This window comes from Quercus robur, chromosome 11 (genome assembly GCF_932294415.1).
Source record: "Quercus robur chromosome 11, dhQueRobu3.1, whole genome shotgun sequence".
Lineage (NCBI taxonomy): Eukaryota > Viridiplantae > Streptophyta > Magnoliopsida > Fagales > Fagaceae > Quercus > Quercus robur.
In genome coordinates this window covers 2,644,798-2,666,215 of record NC_065544.1, presented here as the reverse complement: position 1 = coordinate 2,666,215, position 21,418 = coordinate 2,644,798, and the positions used below count along the sequence as shown (strand labels likewise).

Genomic DNA, 21,418 nt, shown 5'->3' with positions numbered 1-21,418 from the left:
TAAAAATTATTTTGCTACAGTGTTTTCAGTTTCAGTTTTCAGTTTCAGCAAAAATAAGCTCAATCCAAACGGACCCTAAGTACAATTAAGATTGTCCTATTCTTGTTGAGTTATCTAGCAAGTTAGTACTTATATTTGCTAGTCCATGGACCAAAATATTATAGGTGGGTACTTCCATGTGCTAAACAAAAAGGCAATGATTACAACTATGATAAGAAATTAAGGGCTAAATAAAATGATTAAATTAGTATAAAAAAATTTTAAAAAAAAATTGGCTCTATGAATTTGACATCAAGAAATGCAATTCTATTCACAAAAAAAACAAATACAAAGAGTATAAGAACAGTAAGTGAAAAAAATTAAATAGAGTAACGATTGTTAAGGCTCACCTTACCCCTTGACCTCTGCTTATAAATTAGGTGTTCCTTACTAACTCACTCTATCAACCCTTCTATTTTATTCAATGACAACCCCGCTCTTGTTTAATTTCCACTTTTCTTTTTGTTTCTATACAAAATTGTCTTAATTCTTCAACAACAACAAACAAAATCAAACACTACCTCTACGTATCGTTGCCGTTGTTTCACTCGCAAATAACACCTGTAAATCTCACTCTCTTCCTCTTTCTCTGTCTCTTGTTATCATTATATCAAACACAGTTTATATATTCCATTATCTTTGTTTCATTATTGGTGCAAATGTTTTATTTTTTTAAAAAAGAAAATATATATATCAATCTGTAACTACTCTATAATCAGGCGTTGAAATCGTGTGCTGAGATTGGTTGAGAGGTGTCTGTTTTGTTGGTTTTTTTCATTGTCGACCAAACCAGGCATAGACTCTAAACCTTCTCTCTTTCTTTGTGTAATGTGTCTTAATTAAGGGAGCTGATAGAGTTTGGATTTACCTGACAGAGAGAGAATGAGGTTATCGGCGTCGTCGGGATCGTCGTCGAAGCAATCCAATTACAACCGGTCATTCGACCTACCGGAAGATCTCGACGACTCCACCACCATCAGTGGCGGCGGCGGAGAAATGCTGCCGATATTTCTCGACGGCCTTGGACGACAGAGCAATTCGCAAGACTTAGTTGAAGTCACGCTAGAGCTCGAAGACGACTCAGTCGTCATGTGCAGCGTAACTCCGACGAGAGACGAGTTGCAGCCGCCGCGACTCGAGAGGAACCTGTCGATTACGTCGAGGATTCGCCGAAAATTCCCGTGGCTGAGATCTTCGTCTAACGGGTCGGAAACTGCTTCGGAGGATGCAGTAGAGGAGAATACGATCATGTCGGCTCGCGATGATCGAAGAATGAAAGCGAGTCTTCAACGATCGCGATCGAACGCGCAGCAAGCTCTCAAAGGACTGAGATTCATCAGCAAAAGTACAAGTACTAGAGCTTGCGATTCCGAAGAGTTATGGAGAAAAGTTGAGTCCACGTTTCACAAACTCGCTAAAGACGGTTTGCTTTCTCGAGAAGATTTCGGTGAATGCATAGGTATATATATACATATTTGCTATCAAATAAATTTTATTGTTTGTTTTATTATTTTCATGCTCGATCGACTTCATAAATTTGATCGTTAAGAGTGTGATTTGGTTGGTAGGAATGGTTGACTCGAAAGAGTTTACGGTTGGGATATTCGATGCATTGGCACGGAGGAGGAGACAGAAGATACCGAGGATAACCAAAGAAGAGCTACGCGATTTCTGGTTACAGATTTCGGACCAGAGTTTTGACGCGCGACTTCAGATTTTCTTTGACATGTATGTGCACTCGCTTCCGTTTCATTTTTTTTTTTTTTTTTTTAATTTCCTTCTGACTTCAACTTCCAAGCACATGAGTTCATAATCATAGGCGGTGGTAAATTGAATTTTAATTGTATTATATTATTAAAAAATAATTCATAATCATTTTTTTTTTTTTAGGAATATTCATAATCATTTGTTAATGATCTCTTTTAGAAAAATTTAAACACTACTTTCATTAAAAAAATATATAAAATACTGTAAAAACAATCAGTTTCAAATTTTTTTTTCATAAAAGTTTCTAAAAGTATTCATAAATCAGTCTATTAACTTTTCCCATTTTATCTCAAAAAAAAAAAAAATACTTTTCTATTTTTTATAAGGAAAAATACTATTAATCTATCGCACATAAAAGTGATTTCAAGTCACAATTTCAAACTTTGAATTTGTTACTTCAAATCACATTTTCTCCTTTTTTTTTTTTTTTTTTTGAGTGTGTTATGCATGTGACCGTGTATGTAAAATAAACCGTGCTTATTTAATAATTGCATGAATAGTGAAAAAAGATTTAAATCTTGGTTTTCTTTACGAAAGAAAGGTAGACTAAATTGTTGAGAATACTTTTACAGAATTTAAATTCTGAAATCCACAATTAAAAATATCTGAGATGTTGCTGCCCTTGAAAATATAAGTTAAGGGTATATTTGGTACATTGAATGTGTATTACAACAAGAATGGTAATTTTTATTACTGGGAATAAAATGTGTTGTAATGAAATAACTAAACCTATTCATTAGTTTGGTTGTGAATTGTAACATTAAAATAAAACTTATGATCTATTTTAGGAAATATCTCATCCATACAAATATATTTTCTAGAAAATAATATATTTTAAATTTTAGAAAGATGAGTTATTTTTTTATGATTTTTTATTTCCATAATTGTTAGGTAGATATGGAAAGTTTATTTATTTGGAAATATATTAATTTTAGAAATTATTACATCTACTAAGGAATAGCTATTACAATTCTTTTAGAGAGGAATAATTATTCCTCATTTTAAAGAATAGTTATTCATAAGGAATGATTATTCCCTGTAGTAAAAATATAATCAAACTATTGAATAGCTAAATCATAGGAATAACTATTACATTACAGTACCTATTACAGTCTACCAAACGTGCCCTAAATGTTACCCGGACACGGCGGTAAAATAAATTCATATAATACTACTTGCTTTGCAAAAGTTAAGCAATCATATTGTTTAGAAGTCAAGCAATCATGTTACGTTTGTATTAAACAATTTTATCTTGCCTTGCATAAGTTAGGCAATTATAGTCTCTATCATGTTACGTATATTAAACAATTCTATCCAAGTTGTTATTGTCAAATTCATTCCTACCATTATTGATTCGAGCGCAAGACCTAATATTAAAGAGGAAAAAAAAAAAAATTCAATGCGTTTTTCCGTTTTTTCAGGGTGGATATCAATGAGGACGGAAGAATTACAAGGGAGGAGATTCAAGAGGTGAGAACTGTTTTAGTTGTTACCTCCACCCACCCACACACACACAACAACAAAAAACAAAAAAAAACAAAAACAAAAACAAAAAAAAAAAAAAACAAAAAAAAAAAAAAAAAAAAAACTGTTTTAGTTGTAAAACGATTGTGTTATGTCATAGACTGATACAAATGTGGCTTTGTAAAATTAACTGGCATAAAACATGTAAATTACTTGATATATATATATATATATATATATATAAACGGAAATTACTTAATATAAAACTTGGATTTATTTTTCTTAAAAAAACTTGACTTTTATTTATTTTTCTTCATTCAAGTGATAGTAGTTCTTAAATAATGACATCATTTGTGGTGTTTTCAGTGGCGTGTAATTAATAATTAGAGTTGATGAAAGCCTTGAAAAAAGGCATGTTAAGTTCATGTTTTACATTTTAGCATGTTAAGCTTTACTATGTTACTCTCATTTAATTACAGCTTATAATGCTCAGTGCTTCTGCAAACAAGCTATCCAAGTTGAAAGAACAGGCTGAAGACTACGCTTCGTTGGTAATGGAAGAACTAGATCCAGAAAAACTAGGATACATTGAGGTATATAAAAACTTTTCAACTTGCTATCATGCCACTGTTAGATAGTAATTATTTATTGCTGCAACTTTATAAATAAGTCATTTGAGTTCTTAAATGATTTAAAGAATTTAACATATTTGCTGCTCCTGTCTGATTTGTACCCTTTACTCAGTTATGGCAGTTGGAAACGCTGCTCCTACAAAGAGACACTTACATGAACTATAGCAGACCACTGAGCACAGCAAGTGTAGGCTGGAGTCAGAACCTTGGTTCCTTCAGACCCAAGAATGTGATGCGAAGAGTTACCGGAACACTAAAGGGTCACATACTAGAGAATTGGCAGAGAGGCTGGATTTTGATGTTGTGGTTCTTTGTCATGGCTGGCGTTTTCGCCTTGAAATTCAACCAATATAGAAATAGAGCAGCATTTCAAGTCATGGGCTATTGCGTGACAACTGCAAAAGGGGCTGCAGAGACTCTGAAACTCAACATGGCTCTCATACTCTTACCAGTTTGTCGAAACACTCTTACATGGCTTCGGTCCACAAGAGCCAGGTCCTTTATCCCCTTTGACGACAACATTAATTTCCACAAGGTAAAACTCACAAAGCAATCACTGCTGACACAGTAGAATGTCAAAATGATCTTACTTTCCTCAAACAAATAGATGCATTTCTTCACAACAAAAGGTATAAAAAGATTAAAAATGGATTGAGTTTTCGATGAGATTGATTCATTCTAGCTTTACTAATAAACCTTCCGAGAAATGTAGAGGGAGAGAGATCGAAGTGTTTGATGATGAAATTAACCTAGTCTATTTCTATATTTAGGCTAATTCGATCCACCACCAGCGTTATTCAATCTTACTAGCTACCCAAATCAAAAGCTGTAAATAACTAAAGCAAGAATTTGCATATATATATATATATGAAATACTGGAAAAGCCTTAATAGCTCAAAAGGCAGGTGTGTAACGCAAGCTAAGGTATCCATGTTACCATTTTAGTACTTCTATTCCATGTTTAAAACCTGTTCCCTCCTTTAAAAAAATAAATAAATAAAATAAAGGGTATGATACCAGGTAATTACCAAAAGCCACTTATTCTCAAGTGTGTACATAAGTAATTTTTGTCATTTTGTTTGTTATTGACTCTTTACTTCACAGACGATTGCATGTGCTATAGCCATTGGAATCTTCACTCATGCGGGAACCCATCTAGCATGTGACTTTCCTCGCATTATAAACTCATCTCCAGAAGATTTTGCCTTGATAGCTTCCGATGTCGGAAACACACGACCCACATACAAAGGCCTCTTGAGTGGGGTTGAAGGGGTGACTGGGATTGCTATGGTGGTCTTAATGGCCATCTCATTCACATTAGCAATAAGAGGCTTCCGGAGAAATCTGGTGAAGCTGCCTGCACCATTTAACAGATTGACGGGGTTTAATGCATTCTGGTACTCTCATCACCTTCTTGGTCTTGTCTATATTTTGCTAATTGTTCATGGAAGTTGCTTGTTCTTGGCGCAAAAGTGGGATCAAAAAACGGTAAGAAACTTAGGAATATGATGATCTTTTTATCAGTTTTGATAGAAGAAGATTGCTATTGGAACTGAATGCTTTGCCAACTTTTACAGTCATGGATGTACATCTCTGTTCCATTGTTGCTCTACATAGTAGAGCGGACTGTGCGAAGGTGTAGATCAGTGCGTTATTCAGTCAAAGTATTAAAGGTAAATTGACAAAAAAAGAGCAATTGATTCAAGCAGAGGGTATAATATAAGTGACAAAAAAAGGAAAAAAAAGAAAAGAAAAAAAAAACCTATAAGTGTTCAACAAGTTCTACCTCTTGATCACTGCAGGTTTCAGTACTACCAGGAAATGTTTTTAGTTTAGTCATGTCCAAGCCTCAGGGATTTACGTACGAAAGTGGGCAATACATATTCCTACAATGCCCAACAATCTCTCCATTTGAATGGTGAGTAGTATTGGTGCTGATAGTGACATACATTCAGCTACCACTCTCAGACCGTCCATTCTTATAATCAATCCCTTTTCCTTTCCAGGCATCCATTTTCCATCACTTCAGCATCAGGAGATGACTACCTAAGTGTTCACATCCGGATGGTAGGCGACTGGACACAAGAATTGAAGCGAATTTTCACAGAAGGTACTCATTTACCACCATCTATTATTGGTCCAGCCGAACTTAGTACTCCACAGACTCTACTAAGGCAAAAGGATCAGACAAGGTGGGTATTGCATTCTAATTTTACTCTCTTAGACTGGAATGGTAATACAGAATACATGTGAAAAGGTTCAACTTACCATGTTATGTTGATGCAGCCAACCGAGACTGTTAGTTGATGGACCATATGGGGCTCCAGCACAAGACTACAAAAATTATGATGTCTTGCTCCTAGTTGGACTTGGAATTGGAGCTACTCCTTTTATAAGCATCCTTAGAGATCTTCTAAACAATACCACAGAAGAACAGCAGGTAAGAATTCATACTCAAGCATATCACTTCACTTTTCATTATTTTTACAACAGTTTTTTCTTCAGGAATTTGATTTTTTGACCCACTGTTGACCTAGGATTCAACCACAGAAACGAGTAGATCAGATGACAGACTGAATAGTTACACATCTTCAAATGTGACACCAGGAAGCGGAAACAAGAAGTTGCAGAGGGTCAAAAGTGCTCATTTCTACTGGGTTACCAGGGAACCTGAATCATTTGAATGGTTTAAAGGAGTCATGGACCAAGTAGCAGAAATGGATCACAAAGTAATGAATAATAACTTTTAGTCCTTCCCCATCAGAAATATATGCATTTTGAATTATTACATATGAACTGGAGAATTAGTGTCATCCTAATCTTCTCATATATATATCTAGGGCCAAATTGAGCTGCACAACTACCTTACAAGTGTTTATGAAGAGCATGATGCGAGATCAACCCTGATCACAATGGTTCAAGCTCTGAACCATGCTAAACATGGCGTTGACATCCTATCCGGCACCCGAGTAAGATCTTGCATTACCTTTACAACAGACGGTTTTTCCACACACTCACTAGCTCTACCATCCCATCACGTTGCTAATCCACAGATACTGGGCAATAGAAGGTCCTTAGCACTCTTATACTTGAAACAGTCATATTTTATTTTTTGGCAGGTAAGGACGCACTTTGCTAGGCCTAATTGGAAAGAAGTATTCACTAAAATAGCTTTAAAGCATCCACACGCGACAGTAGGTAAAGATACTCTACCAAATCACAGAATTTTTTATTAACAAAGCAATATGCTACTATGCATGCGTACCAGGTTCACACCATTAAGAAAAGAACTTCACTGGCAACCATCTGAGTTAACAGCTGCTGTGCCAGACTAACAAAACAGATATAAACACACCTTAGCTCTCAATAAAACTTGGGCTCAGACTTGCTTGAAATGTTTTGCACCGTGCAGCTCTATTCAGGGGTCATAAGTAAAAGTGAAACAATTTAATGCGTGAAAAAAATAAGAGATGATATATAAAAGAAATCAGCAATTGATTAGAACTTTAATGATCTAGAATGCGGTAGGTTCTCTTATTTTATGTTATTTAATTTTTAATTTATCAACGAAGGTGGCTTGTGTGGTCTAAACAGGCAACTTTAAAATTATGATCAAATGACTCACCAATCCACAATGCTTTAGACATGTAGGTAATATGAACATGAAAAATATTCCAGATATGAAGAAATGGTTTAACGGGAAAGGGTTGTTAATTTGCAGGGGTTTTCTACTGTGGGTTGCCAGTTTTGGCACAGGAGCTGAAGAAGCTATGTCACGAGCTCAGTAACAAGACCTCTACACGATTCGAGTTTCACAAGGAGTATTTCTAAAATAAAGGGATCACCATCAAAATACCGAGTTTTTTTTTTGGGAAACCATTTTAATGATTCTAAAGGAAAAGATATTTATGTATCCATTATAATAGCTCACAAGATGTAAACACAAGCAATATATCTTACAAAATTACTAGTGCAGACCAACACAAATGAGAATTTTATATAATGAGAGGAAATACAGATAGTAAATATCTAGCTGCACTGACTCTAAATTGCTTTACCCGCAACCCTTAAAACTAACAAGAAATTTTAGTCCCAAAAATTAAGGTTGGGTATGGATTCTCAATAGACTAACGTTGGCCACCGAATTTTAAAAAACAAAAAAATCAGTAAATCATTTATCTATTTTGATCGAGCAAGACTAATTGTTTGTCATGGAGATGAAACTATCATATTGCTCTCATTCTGAGGTAAACAACAATAATCAGTAAAATCACTTAGTTGTAAATGATTATACTGAAATTGGCATAAGATGGAAAGGACAGGGTGGCATCAATTATCTTTCAACCTCTTGAGAATGTTGGAAGCCCAGCGTTTGACACGTCGCTTCAGTGTGAAACCAAACACAACTCCAACAACAAATGAAATTGCACAAAGCTTTGAGCAAGTCAACAGCGATACCACTTGTCTGCAATCAGGAAATCAATAATTGTTATTTTACAGGAGAAAACTGAAAAGATTGAAAAAGAATTTGATAATTGCATTTAATTAGTTCCCAATGAGAGACAAACAAGATCATTATAGAAATTCCCACTATATGGGAGCTTTCTTGTTGAACTCACTACCCTGCTGATCAGACTCTTTTTTTCCTTTTTTTAATGCAAGATAGAAATTCTACTTTAGCTTAATGTTAGTGTATATATGTGTGAAACTTCCTCTTAAAGATTTGAACTCCGGTCCTTGCCCTCTACACCTCACAAGTATTTATACTTGTGGAGTGACTATCGTATCAAGGGTGTGCGGTGGTAAAAGAGAAATGAGGAACTGCTGATCAGACTCTGTTTTCCCTAGAGTTTCTAAAAGCTCAAAAAAAGTTATTTCAACAAGCGCTATAGCCCAAAGATTGTAATGGTATAATTCATACTGCAAACTAGCTAACCTAAACTCCTATACTGCTCGTAAAATCAGTTTGGGAAGTACAATTGCCCCAAAGGTTAGTGGACTATTTCATCTGTTAAAGAAATTAAATTAAGCACTATTGGTTGCATCCATGCAATATCAGGGGGAAAAAATGAAAAGCTATATTTAATGGCCTTAGAAGCCACCAAAAACACCTCATGGTAGTCCTTTCACCATCAAATTTCAAAACAATCCCATAAATAATGAATCCTTTCATTGACTAATTCGATAACTAAAACTCATGAAAACCATGCTAATTAGTTACCACATTCTAATTCAGAAGATCAGTTGTAAACTTGTAATAGAACAGATCAAAATGCCACTATAAACTCTCCATCTGATTTACACTTTCCCACATTCCCAAAAACCATTATAGCTGGTAACATTTGTCATTAACAAATTAAGACAAATACTAAACACTAAACGAGACAGTGGTTCCTTTTCTAGCAATAAACTTCTACAGAATTTCCACTGGGCACTCCTCAATCCCCCCCAAATCATAGAAATTATATCATCATCATAATAATAATAAAAATAAATAAATAAATAAAAAAGAGCATGTCAATTGTCAAACCTTAGTTTTATAAAAGAAAAACAAGTTGCATAAACAAATAAAAAAGAACATTTCAAGAAAGAGTAAACTAAACCAAAAAAAAAAAAAAAAGGAGAGGAAGCGTAGTGGAAGTACCTAGGTGGAGGCCTGGTGACCAAAACATGAGACTGATCAGTCGAAGATAAAGCAGCAGAAACTCCTCCTCCTCCTCCTTTAGCAGCACTCAAAAGGAGAGTGTCAGACCCATTTTTAATGTCTTTAGAGATTTTAGGAATCAATTTCTGAAACCCCTCCATTTTTCAAAGACAAGAAGACAAACCCAGAAGACCAAAACGACCCAACCAACAATTCAACTAACCCCAGTAACCGATTTTCACCGCTGAATTTGAAAGGAAAGTATACGACCGGATCTTATAAAATAATTAGTTTTAGGGTTTTAGGGTGGTACTATATTAGAATCAGTACCATGTAATAAGGTGGGTCGTGGACTTTGTGTGGCTTTCAAGTTACCGACTTTTATTACATGATTGGGTTTATGATTGTTGTGAGTTTCTAGCCCAACCCAACTAAAAAGTGCTACCTTGATGTTGGATAGGCTGGGACTATTACGAATGTCAAGATGGGCCTTATATTTTTTGTTCTAAAAAAAACGAATGGGCCTTAGATTTTGAAATCTTAGCTAGAATAAACCCATCGAACTTTCAGATATCCCCCGAAATCCTTTCCATCTCAAGTTAAAAATTAACGATTAAAGATTTTATTTTTAGTATTTAAAGAGGAGTTGGCCTCATTAATTTGACCCAAAACCTTTTTTTTTCTTTTTCCTTTTCTTCTTTTAACGCTGAATTTATATATTTGAGTCAACATTTAAAAAAAAAAAAAAAAAAAAAAAAAAAAAAAAAAAAAAAACTTAGAATCAAGGAGTCAACTATTTGGATGGAAGGGTTGGTTTAGTGATTTTTAAGACCTTATAAAATCTATGAGCTTTAATATCTTGAGGTCACCCCTATAATACTCCTTCCTATAATAACCTAGTGCGTGTATGACGAGAAGGTTACATACACCTGAAGAAATAGTTAGATACTCTAACACCCGAAGGAATAGTCAAACACTTAAAGAGATCTAGATAATATCAATGTTTGAATTTTAGAAAATGTAACTCAAAGTTATTCTCAAGTCTAGCCTAATTAGAAATCCAAAAACAAACCACTTAAGCTAAAGTATTGATATTATATTTGTAAAGGAATATGGGATCATGGCTATTGTCAATAATTAAGAAAGTTATACTACTAATTGTTAAATTATGGTTAAATTTAATCATTTTGATTTTGAAATCTCATTTTCTAGGAGACTTGTATCTACTCAAATGACACTTTTCTTTTTTTATTTTTGATCTTATTATTTTTCACCACACAAGTGAAACAGTGAAAGAAGGAACCCATAGTTAAAAGTTAAAACATCTAATAAACAAAGTTCTTAATATACCACAATTTTTGCTACAATTATGATGTGGGAGATTGTGAATATGACTGGTTACCTATCACTTTCATATAAACTTACCACTTTTTTTCACTATCCACAATTTTCCGGTCAAATTGTGGCAAAAGTCATTTTAAAATAGCTGTGTGCTTAAATTTTAAACCAATAAAAATAAAAGCTAATTACCAGCTTGCCCAACAAACAAATTTTTTGAGGAAGGATGTGGGTTAGATACAAAGGGCAGTTAATGGTTAGCAATTGTCCACGCCAGAAGGCAGAAGCCAATCTATTTCTATTCGACTATTCCCTATCTTTCCCAAGTAAGCACCAACACAAAACTAAACTAGAAGAGCAAAAGAAGTGGGAGTGGCTCAGTCATAGGAGAACCCTTCATTCATTGCTTTCTCTATCCGATCCATGGCTTCACTCACTCTCCCAAAGCACACTCTTCCCTCTCTACTTCCCACTCAAACTCTTAGTCCTAGACACTCATTGTTCTCTCATAACCTTCCAATTATCTCCAATTCATCACAATCTCAGTTCTATGGCCTTAAGGTCTCTTATTCTTCATCCTTGTCAATCCCATCTTCTTCTTCTTCTGTGAAGGGTTCCATTTTTGCCAAGGTACATTAATTTACAATATAAAATTGTGGTGCCAATGCCACAGCTAGTCATTTTGTAATAATTAAGAGTTATTGGTTTTATTATCACCTACGACTATGAGTTTTTGTGTTTCTTGAAAGGTGAACAAAGGTACGGTCCCACCATCATTCACACTGAAAGATCAGGATGGAAAAAATGTGAGCCTCTCCAAATTTAAAGGCAAGCCAACTGTGGTCTATTTCTACCCAGCTGATGAAACCCCTGGCTGCACCAAACAGGTCCTTTTTTTTTCCACTGCCAGTATTACATTTCTTACTAGCTATTATTATTACTGCATAGTACATAGTATGATTAATGTTTTTTAAGTTGTTACTTTTATGGGAATAGTTTCACAGACATATTTGTTACCCAATTGCAATTAAAGAGGACCTTTAGGTTATGCAGGCAGGAACTAACAGATTACTATTATACTCCGACAGGCTTGTGCTTTCAGGGATTCTTACGAGAAATTTAAGAAAGCAGGAGCTCAGGTTGTTGGGATTAGCGGTGACGATCCATCATCTCACAAGGTAATACAATAACCTTCTCACAGAGTTTTAAGAATCCTTTTTGCCTGTATTTTCTGTCACTTCTAGCCATAGTGAATTACAGCTGCTAAACATATTTAATGACGTATGTATACACCTCAATTCTACTGTAGTATGTATTTTAGAGCATCCGCAGCAGCTGGTGTATAAATTATGCCATTTTACAACACCAAATGCTTACTTTATTATTTTATCACATCATTTTACAACATCTCATTTATCAGATGTTTTATAATTTAACTCTATACATTAAAATAATATTTACTATAAATTAAAATAATATATTATCCCTTCCCCCATCATCATCAACAACAGCAACAACAACAGCAACATCAACAACCAACAACAGCAACATCAACAACCCACATGGCAGATCAACCGCCACAGCCCACAACCACCGGCCACCCCACACCACCTTATTAAAAAAAAAAAAAAAAAAAACCACAACCAGAAAAATTGTTGCGGCCACAACCACCAAAAAAACAATAGAACCCACAACCCACCCACCCACAACACCAGAAAAACACTAGAAAAACTGTTGCGGCCACAACCCATTCACCGATTTACTGATTTCGCACCACTGATTTCACCGATTCGGAACCCATTCACCGATTTCGCACCACCCATTCACCAATTTCGCACCACCGATTTCGTATAACAGAACCCACCACCACCGATTCGCCCATCACCAGCCGACCCACCCACCATCTCAACCCACCCACTGCCGAACCGGGTATCAAATCACTGCAAAAAAAAAAAAAAAAAAAAAAAAAAAAAACACAGCAACAGGGATCGGAGTGAAAGAAGAAAAGGGTGAGAAGAAAAAACTAAGGATGATGTCTGAGAGAAAGAGAGAAAAACAAAGAGATTGAGAAGAAAAAATGAGTGAAAGAAGAAAATAATGAAGAGGCGTGAGCGTGATGTCTGAGTCTGAGGAAGAAAAGTGAAGAGAGAGGAGAGAGAAAAAAAAATGAATAAAACTTATACCACACCATTCCGTACCGTTGCAAATTTGCAACGGTACTGTTCACATGTTGTAAAAATGATAGGATTTAGCACATCTGATATTTGGTGTTTTTTGAGTTTGGTGTGGTAAATGTGCCAAATATTTGGCATTTGGCACATTTACCACACCTACTGTGGGTGCTCTTAGATAGCCTCGCATCTAGTCTTCTTTAATCTAATTGTACAATTTCTAAACGTTGCACCTAGTGCACAAAGCTCTCAACTTTTTGCGGGATTTGGGAGAGGTCTTGATAGACAATCTTACACCAATTTCTTTAATCTAATTGTACAATTCTTAACTTCAATGAATTATATGTAACTCTTATTTGGTGGCATGATAGCTCTGTATTTGTTTTACTTATGTACTATCTTGCCCACCAATAATAAGTATGCTTCATGCAAGGTCCTCTTATTTATTAGCCATGTAAAATGGGACCCGACTAGTGACTACCTCTAGTTATGTCGTGATATTGTACAAATTATCAACTCTTTTTTTCAACATATAATTGGGTAATCATATTGAAGCTTGGTTCCTTTTTCAATGGATGTAATTTTTTTTATCACAGATCCTTATAAATTAGTCTTAGTAAGCTTTTGCAATTTCAAGACAAATTAAGCTTTTTGAAAATATAGTTCATCATACCATTGAGTTATTGTGGTATTTATAATCTTGTAATCGTAGCTAATCATGATTGAAGTTGACAATGAAGGTTTAAATTAATGTTTGTAGGCTTTTGCAAAGAAATATAGGCTTCCTTTCACTTTGCTAAGTGACGAGGGGAACAAGGTGAGGAAAGATTGGGGAGTGCCATCAGATCTATTTGGAACACTGCCCGGAAGACAGACTTATGTTCTTGACAAGAATGGAGTGGTTCAACTTATCTACAACAATCAGTTCCAACCCGAAAAGCACATTGATGAGACTTTAAAGCTACTTCAAAGCCTTTGAGCCAGTTGTTATCTATTCAATTCTTTTTATGCCCCTTCCTCTGTCTCTTGGAGTTAGACAAGTATTTATTCTTGTACCATTCAAAGTCCTTAATTTGTTAAATTATGGTTAAATTTAACCATTTTGATTTTGAAATCCCATTTTCTAAGAGACTTGTATCTACTCAATGACACGGTTGACACCCTTCTTTTTTGATTTTTGATCTTATTATTTTTCACAAAACAGTGAAATAAAGAAACAAGGAAGCCGTTAAAACAATTAATAAACACAGTTTTTCAAATACCACAACTTTTGTCACAATTATGATATAAGAGATTATGAGTATGACTGGTTACTTATTACTTTTATTACTTTCTCAGTTATCACTTTTTCACTATTCATATTTTCCGGTCAAACCTGTTGTCGCGTCAAAACAATTGTGTGCTTAGATTTTAAACCAATAAAAATAAAAAGCTAATTTGGCCGACAAACAAAGTCGTGTCAAAATAGTTGTGTGCTTAGATTTTAAACCAATAAAAATAAAAAGTTAATTACCAGCTTGGCCGACAAACAAATTTTTTGAGAAGGATGTCGGTTAATGGTTAGCAATTGTCCACCCCAAAGGCAGAAGCCAATCTATTTCTAATCCCTATTTTTCCCAAATAAGCACCAACGCAAAACTAAACTAGAAGAGCAAAAGAAGTGGGAGTGGCACACTCATATATAGGAGAACCCTTCATTCATTGCTTTCTCTATCCGATCCATGGCTTCACTTACTCTCCCAAAGCACTCTGTTCCCTCTCTACTTTCCACTCAAACTCTTTGTCCCAGACACTCATTGTTCTCTCATAACCTTCCAATTGTCTCCAATTCATCACAGTCTCAGTTCTATGGCCTTAAGGTCTCTTATTCTTCATCCTTGTCAATCCCATCTTCTTCTTCTTCAGTGAAGGGATCTATTTTTGCCAAGGTACATTAATTTACAATATAAAATTGTGGTGCCAATGCCACAGCTAGTCAATTTGTAATAATTAAGAGTTATTGTCTTTATTATCACCTACGACTATGAGTTTTTGTGTTTCTTGAAAGGTGAACAAAGGTACGGCCCCACCATCATTCACATTGAAAGATCAGGATGGAAAAAATGTGAGCCTCTCCAACTTTAAAGGCAAGCCAACTGTGGTCTATTTCTACCCAGCTGATGAGAGCCCTGGCTGCACCAAACAGGTCCTTTTTTTTTCCTCTGCTAGTATTACATTTCTTACTAGCTATTATTATTACTACATACTATGATCAATGTTTTTTGAGTTGTTACTTTTATGGGAATAGTTTCACATAGACATATTTGTCACCCAATTGCTATTAAAGAGGGCCTTAAGGTTATGCAGGCAGGAACTAACAGATTACTATTATACTCCGACAGGCTTGTGCTTTCAGGGATTCTTACGAGAAATTTAAGAAAGCAGGAGCTCAGGTTGTTGGGATTAGCGGCGACGATCCATCTTCTCACAAGGTAATACAATAGCCTTCTCACATAGAGCAATAGCTTTAAGTTTAACAGCAGAAGAATCCTTTTTGCCTGTATTTTCTGGTACTTCTAGCCAGAATGAGTTACAGCTGCTATACATATTTAATGTCGTATGTATACACCTCAATTCTACTATAGTATATATATATTTTAGATACCCTTGCGTATAGTCTTCTTTAATCTAATTGTACAATTCTTAGACGTCTTACCCAGTGCACAAAGCTCTCATTTTTTGCCAGAAGATTTGGGAGAGGTCTTGATAGGCAATCTTACACCAATTTCTTTAATCTAATTGTACAATTTTTAGCTCCAATTAATTATATGTAACTCTTATTTTGGTGGCATTATAGCTCTGTATTTGTTTTACTTATGTACTATCTTGGCATCTTGCCCACCAATAATAGGTATGCTTCATGCAATGTCCTTTTATCTATTAGCCATGTAATGTATGTATGCAGCAAGTGGCGGAACGGGACTTGACTACCTCTACTTATGTTGTGATATTGTACAAATTATCAACTCTTTCTTTCAACATATAATTGGGTAATCATATTGAAGCTTGGTTCATTTTTCAATGGATGTAATATTTTTTTTTAATCACAGATACTTATAAATTAGTCTTAGTAAGCTTTTGCAATTTCAAGAATAATTAAGCTTTTTGAAAATATAGTTCATCCTACCATTGAGTTATTGTGATATTTATAATCTTGTAATCGTAGCTAATCATGACTGCAGTTGACAATGAAGGTTTAAATTAATGTTTGTAGGCTTTTGCAAAGAAATTTAGGCTTCCTTACACTTTGCTAAGTGACGAGGGGAACAAGGTGAGGAAAGATTGGGGAGTGCCATCAGATCTATTTGGAACATTGCCCGGAAGAGAGACTTATGTTCTTGACAAAAATGGGGTGGTTCAACTTATCTATAACAATCAGTTCCAACCCGAAAAGCATATTGATGAGACTTTAAAGCTACTACAAAGCCTTTGAGCATGTTGTTATCTCCAGTTCTTTTTTTCCACCCTTCCTCTGTCTCTTGGAGTTAGACAAGTATTTATTCCTGTACCATTCAAAGTCCTTAATTTGTAATTACTTTTAGATATTAGCCAGGTTTGGACCCTTTATTCCACTGCTAGAGAAGGTGATCATCATTTCTGCTCTAGAAGAACATCAAGGCTATTTTGACAATTTCAATGAATGAATATCAAATATGAAGCTTGTTTTTATAGGTGTGGTTTCAGTTGTTTTTGCATTTTCATTGTGCAATTCTAGGTTCAATTAATAATGTAGCCAACTGCGTGTGCTTTGAGGGGTTATCTGGTGTCTCAACCCCCTCAATCACAGGGAAGACCACAAGCCACCATGGACAAGTCCTTAAGGGTGAAATTCTGAGTTTTGGTTATGAGCAATTGCTACCAGAGAGTTTCAAGCTGTTTTTCTCTCTGATTTTATGGTTATCCATAAAATCCTAAAATATGGGAGACAACAGCTTCAAACTACCAGGCAGCAACAACTTATAACAACACTTAGAATTTTCAATCTTAAATTATGTTTGAATTAACCTTCCCACCAGGTAACTTTCTGGCAACTTGTTAAACATGCTACAGTTGTTTTCCGATGTTACACATGTTATACATTTAAATTTATTCTTCTTCGTGACATTTTTAATATAAAATTTTAATTTTAATTTTAATTTTAATTTATTAACATAAATATTTATTCATTTAGCTTTTTTATATTTCTATAAAATTATTAAATTTTGAATTTAATGTTTTAGTTTATGTATATACATATCTTAATGTTTATGTGTGTGTTTGGATGTGCATGTGTGTGTATACAATTATTGGTAAGTTGTGGGTTCCAATTAGCTTCACTGGTAAAGTCTCTGATAGTTGTATAAAAGATTTGCGATTTAATCCCTGTTTACATTAAAAATTGATTGGTATCTTGATTTGATAATAAAGAGTTATCATCTGAAGTAGACATCATAAATTGAAACTTTCTCTAAAAAAAAGTTATTGGTAAGTTGGACTCGCACTAGCATGAATTAGATAGGAATTATAAAAAAGTACTATACTTGACTCTAACAAATTGAAAAGAATCCATCTTTATTACAAAATCTAGATTCTAGGCGCATTGTTGTCATCTTTGACACGCATTTTTTCTACCTAGTGGGAAACTTCATAATAAAAAATAAATAAATAAAAACAATAAAAACATTTGAAGTTCTAGATGTGGAAAAGATTTGGAGTTGCCCTGCCGATTCAAATGACTACAACAAGACATAGCTATAATGAGATATCAATGCAAGGAAAGTATATGCATTGCATTGTCAATATAATTTGTTCATATGTTTATTCTTATAAATGAAGTAGGACTAGTGTTGAATTGGAGTATAGTTATAATTTTCCCCCTTTTGGGAAGGACCAATATTCTCAAGTTACAGGTATTCAATTGTGATTGCTACACTATGACAATTTATGTGAATTTCTGGGTATATGATAAGCATAAAATCAATCAAAATACCTAGTAATTTTTTAGCATAAATAATTTTCTTCTTAGTTCCTATATAGGTATAGCTAGCTAATAGGTTTATATCAATAATTAAAATTTGATGATTTTAAATTTCAAAAGAAACAAAAAATCAATAAAACGATTGATGGTTTTGGAGGGTATCTATGTTAATGTTTATAAGAGCCAGGAAAAAATATAATAATTTTCTATAAATACCTAATAATTCCCACCATCAATTGATTTATATCAAATAAATAAATTTCCATAAAATTTTGATGGGTAAAAATTCATAACATTAATTCAACTGTTATTACATACACAACCCAAAGATATAAATATGCCATCCAAAAGAAAATACTCAAATAAAAAAATAAATTAGCTTTAGAATTTTCTTTTAAAACTCATTAACTTTGTTGTTCTTCATGAATTTTTGTATATAAACTTTTAAATTTAAGCTAATAACATAAATATATGTTCATTTAGCTATTCTATGTTCTATAAAATTATTAATTGTTGAATTTAGTATGTTAGTTTATATATATATATATATATATATATATGTTAATATTTATGTTTATGTTTGGGTGTGCTTGTGTGTGTCAATGTATATACATATGTTATTAGTAAGTTGCACCTTCACTAACATTCATTAGACAATAACTGTAAAACGTAATGTACTTGCCCCTAAGAAATTCACATCTTTAATACAAATAAAACATAAAATGAGATTTATTCTTTTGGTATTGTTTTTTCTTCCCAGTTCTTATATAGATATAGCTGGCTAATAAGTTTGAATAAATAACTAAGAATTGATAATTTTAAATTTCAAAAGATACTAGTATAAAAAACAATTATAAAAAAAATGCCTAATAAAAAAAAAAAAAAGATGGTTTTGGGGTAACTATATCCATAAGACCCGGACAAAATCTAACAAAATGCCTAAATAATCTGCTTCCTAATTCTTACATAGATATGACTAGCTAAAGGTCTAAATAAATAATTAAGAATTAATGGTTTTAAATTTTAATAAAATACTAATAAAAAAATTAATGATTTTGGGGGTAACTATATCTGTAAGATTCAGACAAAATCTATTAAAATACCTAAAATTTTCTATAAATACTAAATAATTTTACACCACAACTTGATTTATCAAAAAATAAAATAAATTTCCGTAAAAGTTGTTATTTGAAATTTTTTAGATTAATTCAATTGTTACATATACGTAACCCAATGACATAAATATTGTGGGGCCTGAAATTCGAAATCTTAGCCCACTTCACATTAAAGACCCAAGGCCCAAGCCGAGGAGCCCTACTGCCAAGGACGTATGATGAAAGCCCCTTAATGGCCCAAGAATGTGGCCGAGGACGATTTCACGCTCAACACCTCACAAAGCGCCTGAAGAAAAGGACAAACTCAGTACAAGAGCAGTACAAACGAGAAAGTTGCCAACACCACAATGTGGAGCCCAGCGCCTGACAAGCCCATACTCCATACCATGCTATTTAGCTTTTCCCAACCACTCTGACGTATGGATTGATAGGACGAGTAATTACCCCCAAACAAGGAAAAACTGACACGTAGATGGAGAACGGGAAGTGAATACTAGTATAAAAGGGAAGGAGAGCTAAAAAAGGAGGGGATTCTAAAAAAAAGAGAAGAATGGGGAGAATGGGACGCTCCTCGGATTAAGTCCGAGGAGTCAAATCCTTCAAGCTATATTGATGTAAAGCTCAGCTATTCAGGTTAAACCTACCTTTGCATGTGCTCTCATAAAATCAGGACCAAGCCATTGCCCTGCGTCCAAGGTCATGCCTTTCCAAACCCACTCTCTACAAATCATATTATTCGAGCCCTTTACATACGAGCCCAATGTGGTCATTAAAAATCGTGTCCCTACAATTGGCGCCGTCTGTGGGAAGGCTTGCGCGTTGGCGCAGATGGCGGTGGAGTCAAGCCTCTATCAGGCAGAAGTTCGTGAAGTTTCCTCCATCTCCAGCGACATGCTGTTGTTGCCCCGACATAAACTTCAGCTAGAGGCTACGCCTTGCAGTGCCAATGGCACGGGCAGCCCTAGGGGCTTCTGACCTCAAGCTAACTCTCCCCACCTTGGTCTAGGGGCTAACCTTCGAAAAATAAATAAATACAGAGAAAAAACTACTTAAAATTACATGTTTTGGACAGAACCAAGGCCTTGCATGGTCCTCGGACTCAAGCCTATGGGGAAACCAAGTACTCAAAAGAAAAATTACAAGCTTTGGACAGAACCAAGGCCTTGCATGGTCCTCGGACTCAAGCCTATGGGGAAACCAAGTACTCAAAAGAAAAATTACAAGTTTTGGACAGAACCAAGGCCTTGCATGGTCCTCGGACTCAAGCCTATGGGGAAACCAAGTACTCAAAAGAAAAATTACAAGTTTTGGACAGAACCAAGGCCTTGCATGGTCCTTGGACTCAAGCCTATGGGGAAACCAAGTACTCAAAAGAAAAATTACAAGTTTTGAACAGAACCAAGGCCTTGCATGGTCCTCGAACTCAAGCTTATGGGGAAACCAAGTACTCAAAAGAAAAATTACAAGTTTTGGACAGAACCAAGGCCTTGTATGGTCCTCGGACTCAAGCCTATGGGGAAACCAAGTACTCAAAAGAAAAATTACAAGTTTTGGACAGAACCAAGGCCTTGCATGGTCCTCGGATTCAAGTCTATGGGGAAACCAACTACTCAACAGAAAAACTGCAAGCTATGGACATGACCTGGACGTTATATGACCCTTAGAATCTACCCCGGAGAAGAGTTCCCCATTGATAAGTGGGCTAATCCCAAAGCTGCATGGATTCCCCAGCCTACCCTCGGATTCTCGGTACCAGGGGAATTGGTGCAACTGCAATATAGTGTCATACGTTGTCAAAACGCAGTTAGTCCCTCACTACTCGGCTACCCCCTCGGATGAATCATTTAGAGTTTATCGTTCTCGGACGGTCTCCTCGCACGCATTACGAAGTATTCAACTGTTATCTCGGTTAGTTTCATGAGTTTAATTTACTGGGAATTATCATTATTATGCCTGGTAATGTCGGTAAATTAGAATTAGTCGGATTATGTTTCAAGGTTTCCTGCTCTAAGTATCATTGAAGAAAGACACACATGGAGCACACCCATTCACAAAATAGTTGTTGCAGAAAGAAAAAATATTTAAAACAAGTAAATAAATTCATCTTTTATTAAGACGAAGAAACAGTACAGTGTACAACGAAGGAGCTTAAATAAGCTCACACTGAAGCTAACTGCAAAAAGCGAAAAGAAAAGATACAAGGGAATAAAGAAAAAGCCGAAGAGGAAGTGCAGAGAGGAGACGTGTTGCCG

At 34.9% G+C, this 21,418-nt stretch overlaps 3 protein-coding genes across 9 annotated transcripts in view; 2 read left to right on the top strand and 1 right to left on the bottom strand.

The window, feature by feature from the left end:
* LOC126707107 (uncharacterized) overlaps window positions 1-9,879 on the bottom strand; it is a 96,722-nt gene extending 86,843 nt beyond the window's left edge. The window contains exons 1-2 of one of the 2 annotated variants that reach the window (XM_050406706.1): window positions 9,547-9,865; window positions 7,871-8,367 (exon numbers count right to left, since the gene is read on the bottom strand). In XM_050406706.1, coding sequence (XP_050262663.1) covers window positions 8,232-8,367; window positions 9,547-9,707 — 297 coding nt within the window. In that variant the 5' untranslated portion in view covers window positions 9,708-9,865 and the 3' untranslated portion in view covers window positions 7,871-8,231. Of the gene's footprint in view, window positions 1-7,870; window positions 8,368-9,546 lie in introns of those variants that run through there. The other variant, XM_050406707.1, reaches the window with a different exon arrangement.
* Window positions 433-7,936, top strand: LOC126707104 (respiratory burst oxidase homolog protein E-like). 2 transcript variants are annotated; one of them, XM_050406704.1, is made up of 15 exons: window positions 433-602; window positions 884-1,498; window positions 1,608-1,767; window positions 3,228-3,276; window positions 3,750-3,863; window positions 4,015-4,437; window positions 5,007-5,390; window positions 5,480-5,575; window positions 5,705-5,820; window positions 5,909-6,094; window positions 6,189-6,342; window positions 6,440-6,631; window positions 6,743-6,871; window positions 7,022-7,100; window positions 7,624-7,936. In XM_050406704.1, exons 2-15 carry the CDS (start codon window positions 922-924, stop codon window positions 7,731-7,733), a joined length of 2,769 nt encoding a protein of 922 aa, XP_050262661.1. In that variant the 5' UTR covers window positions 433-602; window positions 884-921; the 3' UTR covers window positions 7,734-7,936. The 2 variants fall into 2 exon arrangements, with proteins under 2 accessions (XP_050262661.1, XP_050262660.1); XM_050406703.1 differs by having other exon boundaries at window positions 433-1,498.
* Window positions 9,880-11,158: 1,279 nt separating the features above from the next.
* LOC126707285 (peroxiredoxin Q, chloroplastic) overlaps window positions 11,159-21,418 on the top strand; it is a 68,142-nt gene continuing 57,882 nt past the window's right edge. Inside the window, exons 1-5 of one of the 5 annotated variants that reach the window (XM_050406883.1) lie at window positions 11,159-11,514; window positions 11,634-11,771; window positions 11,973-12,062; window positions 13,816-14,068; window positions 16,560-16,763. In XM_050406883.1, coding sequence (XP_050262840.1) covers window positions 11,308-11,514; window positions 11,634-11,771; window positions 11,973-12,062; window positions 13,816-14,034 — 654 coding nt within the window. In that variant the 5' untranslated portion in view covers window positions 11,159-11,307 and the 3' untranslated portion in view covers window positions 14,035-14,068; window positions 16,560-16,763. The other 4 variants (XM_050406882.1, XM_050406881.1, XM_050406885.1 and 1 more) reach the window with 4 other exon arrangements.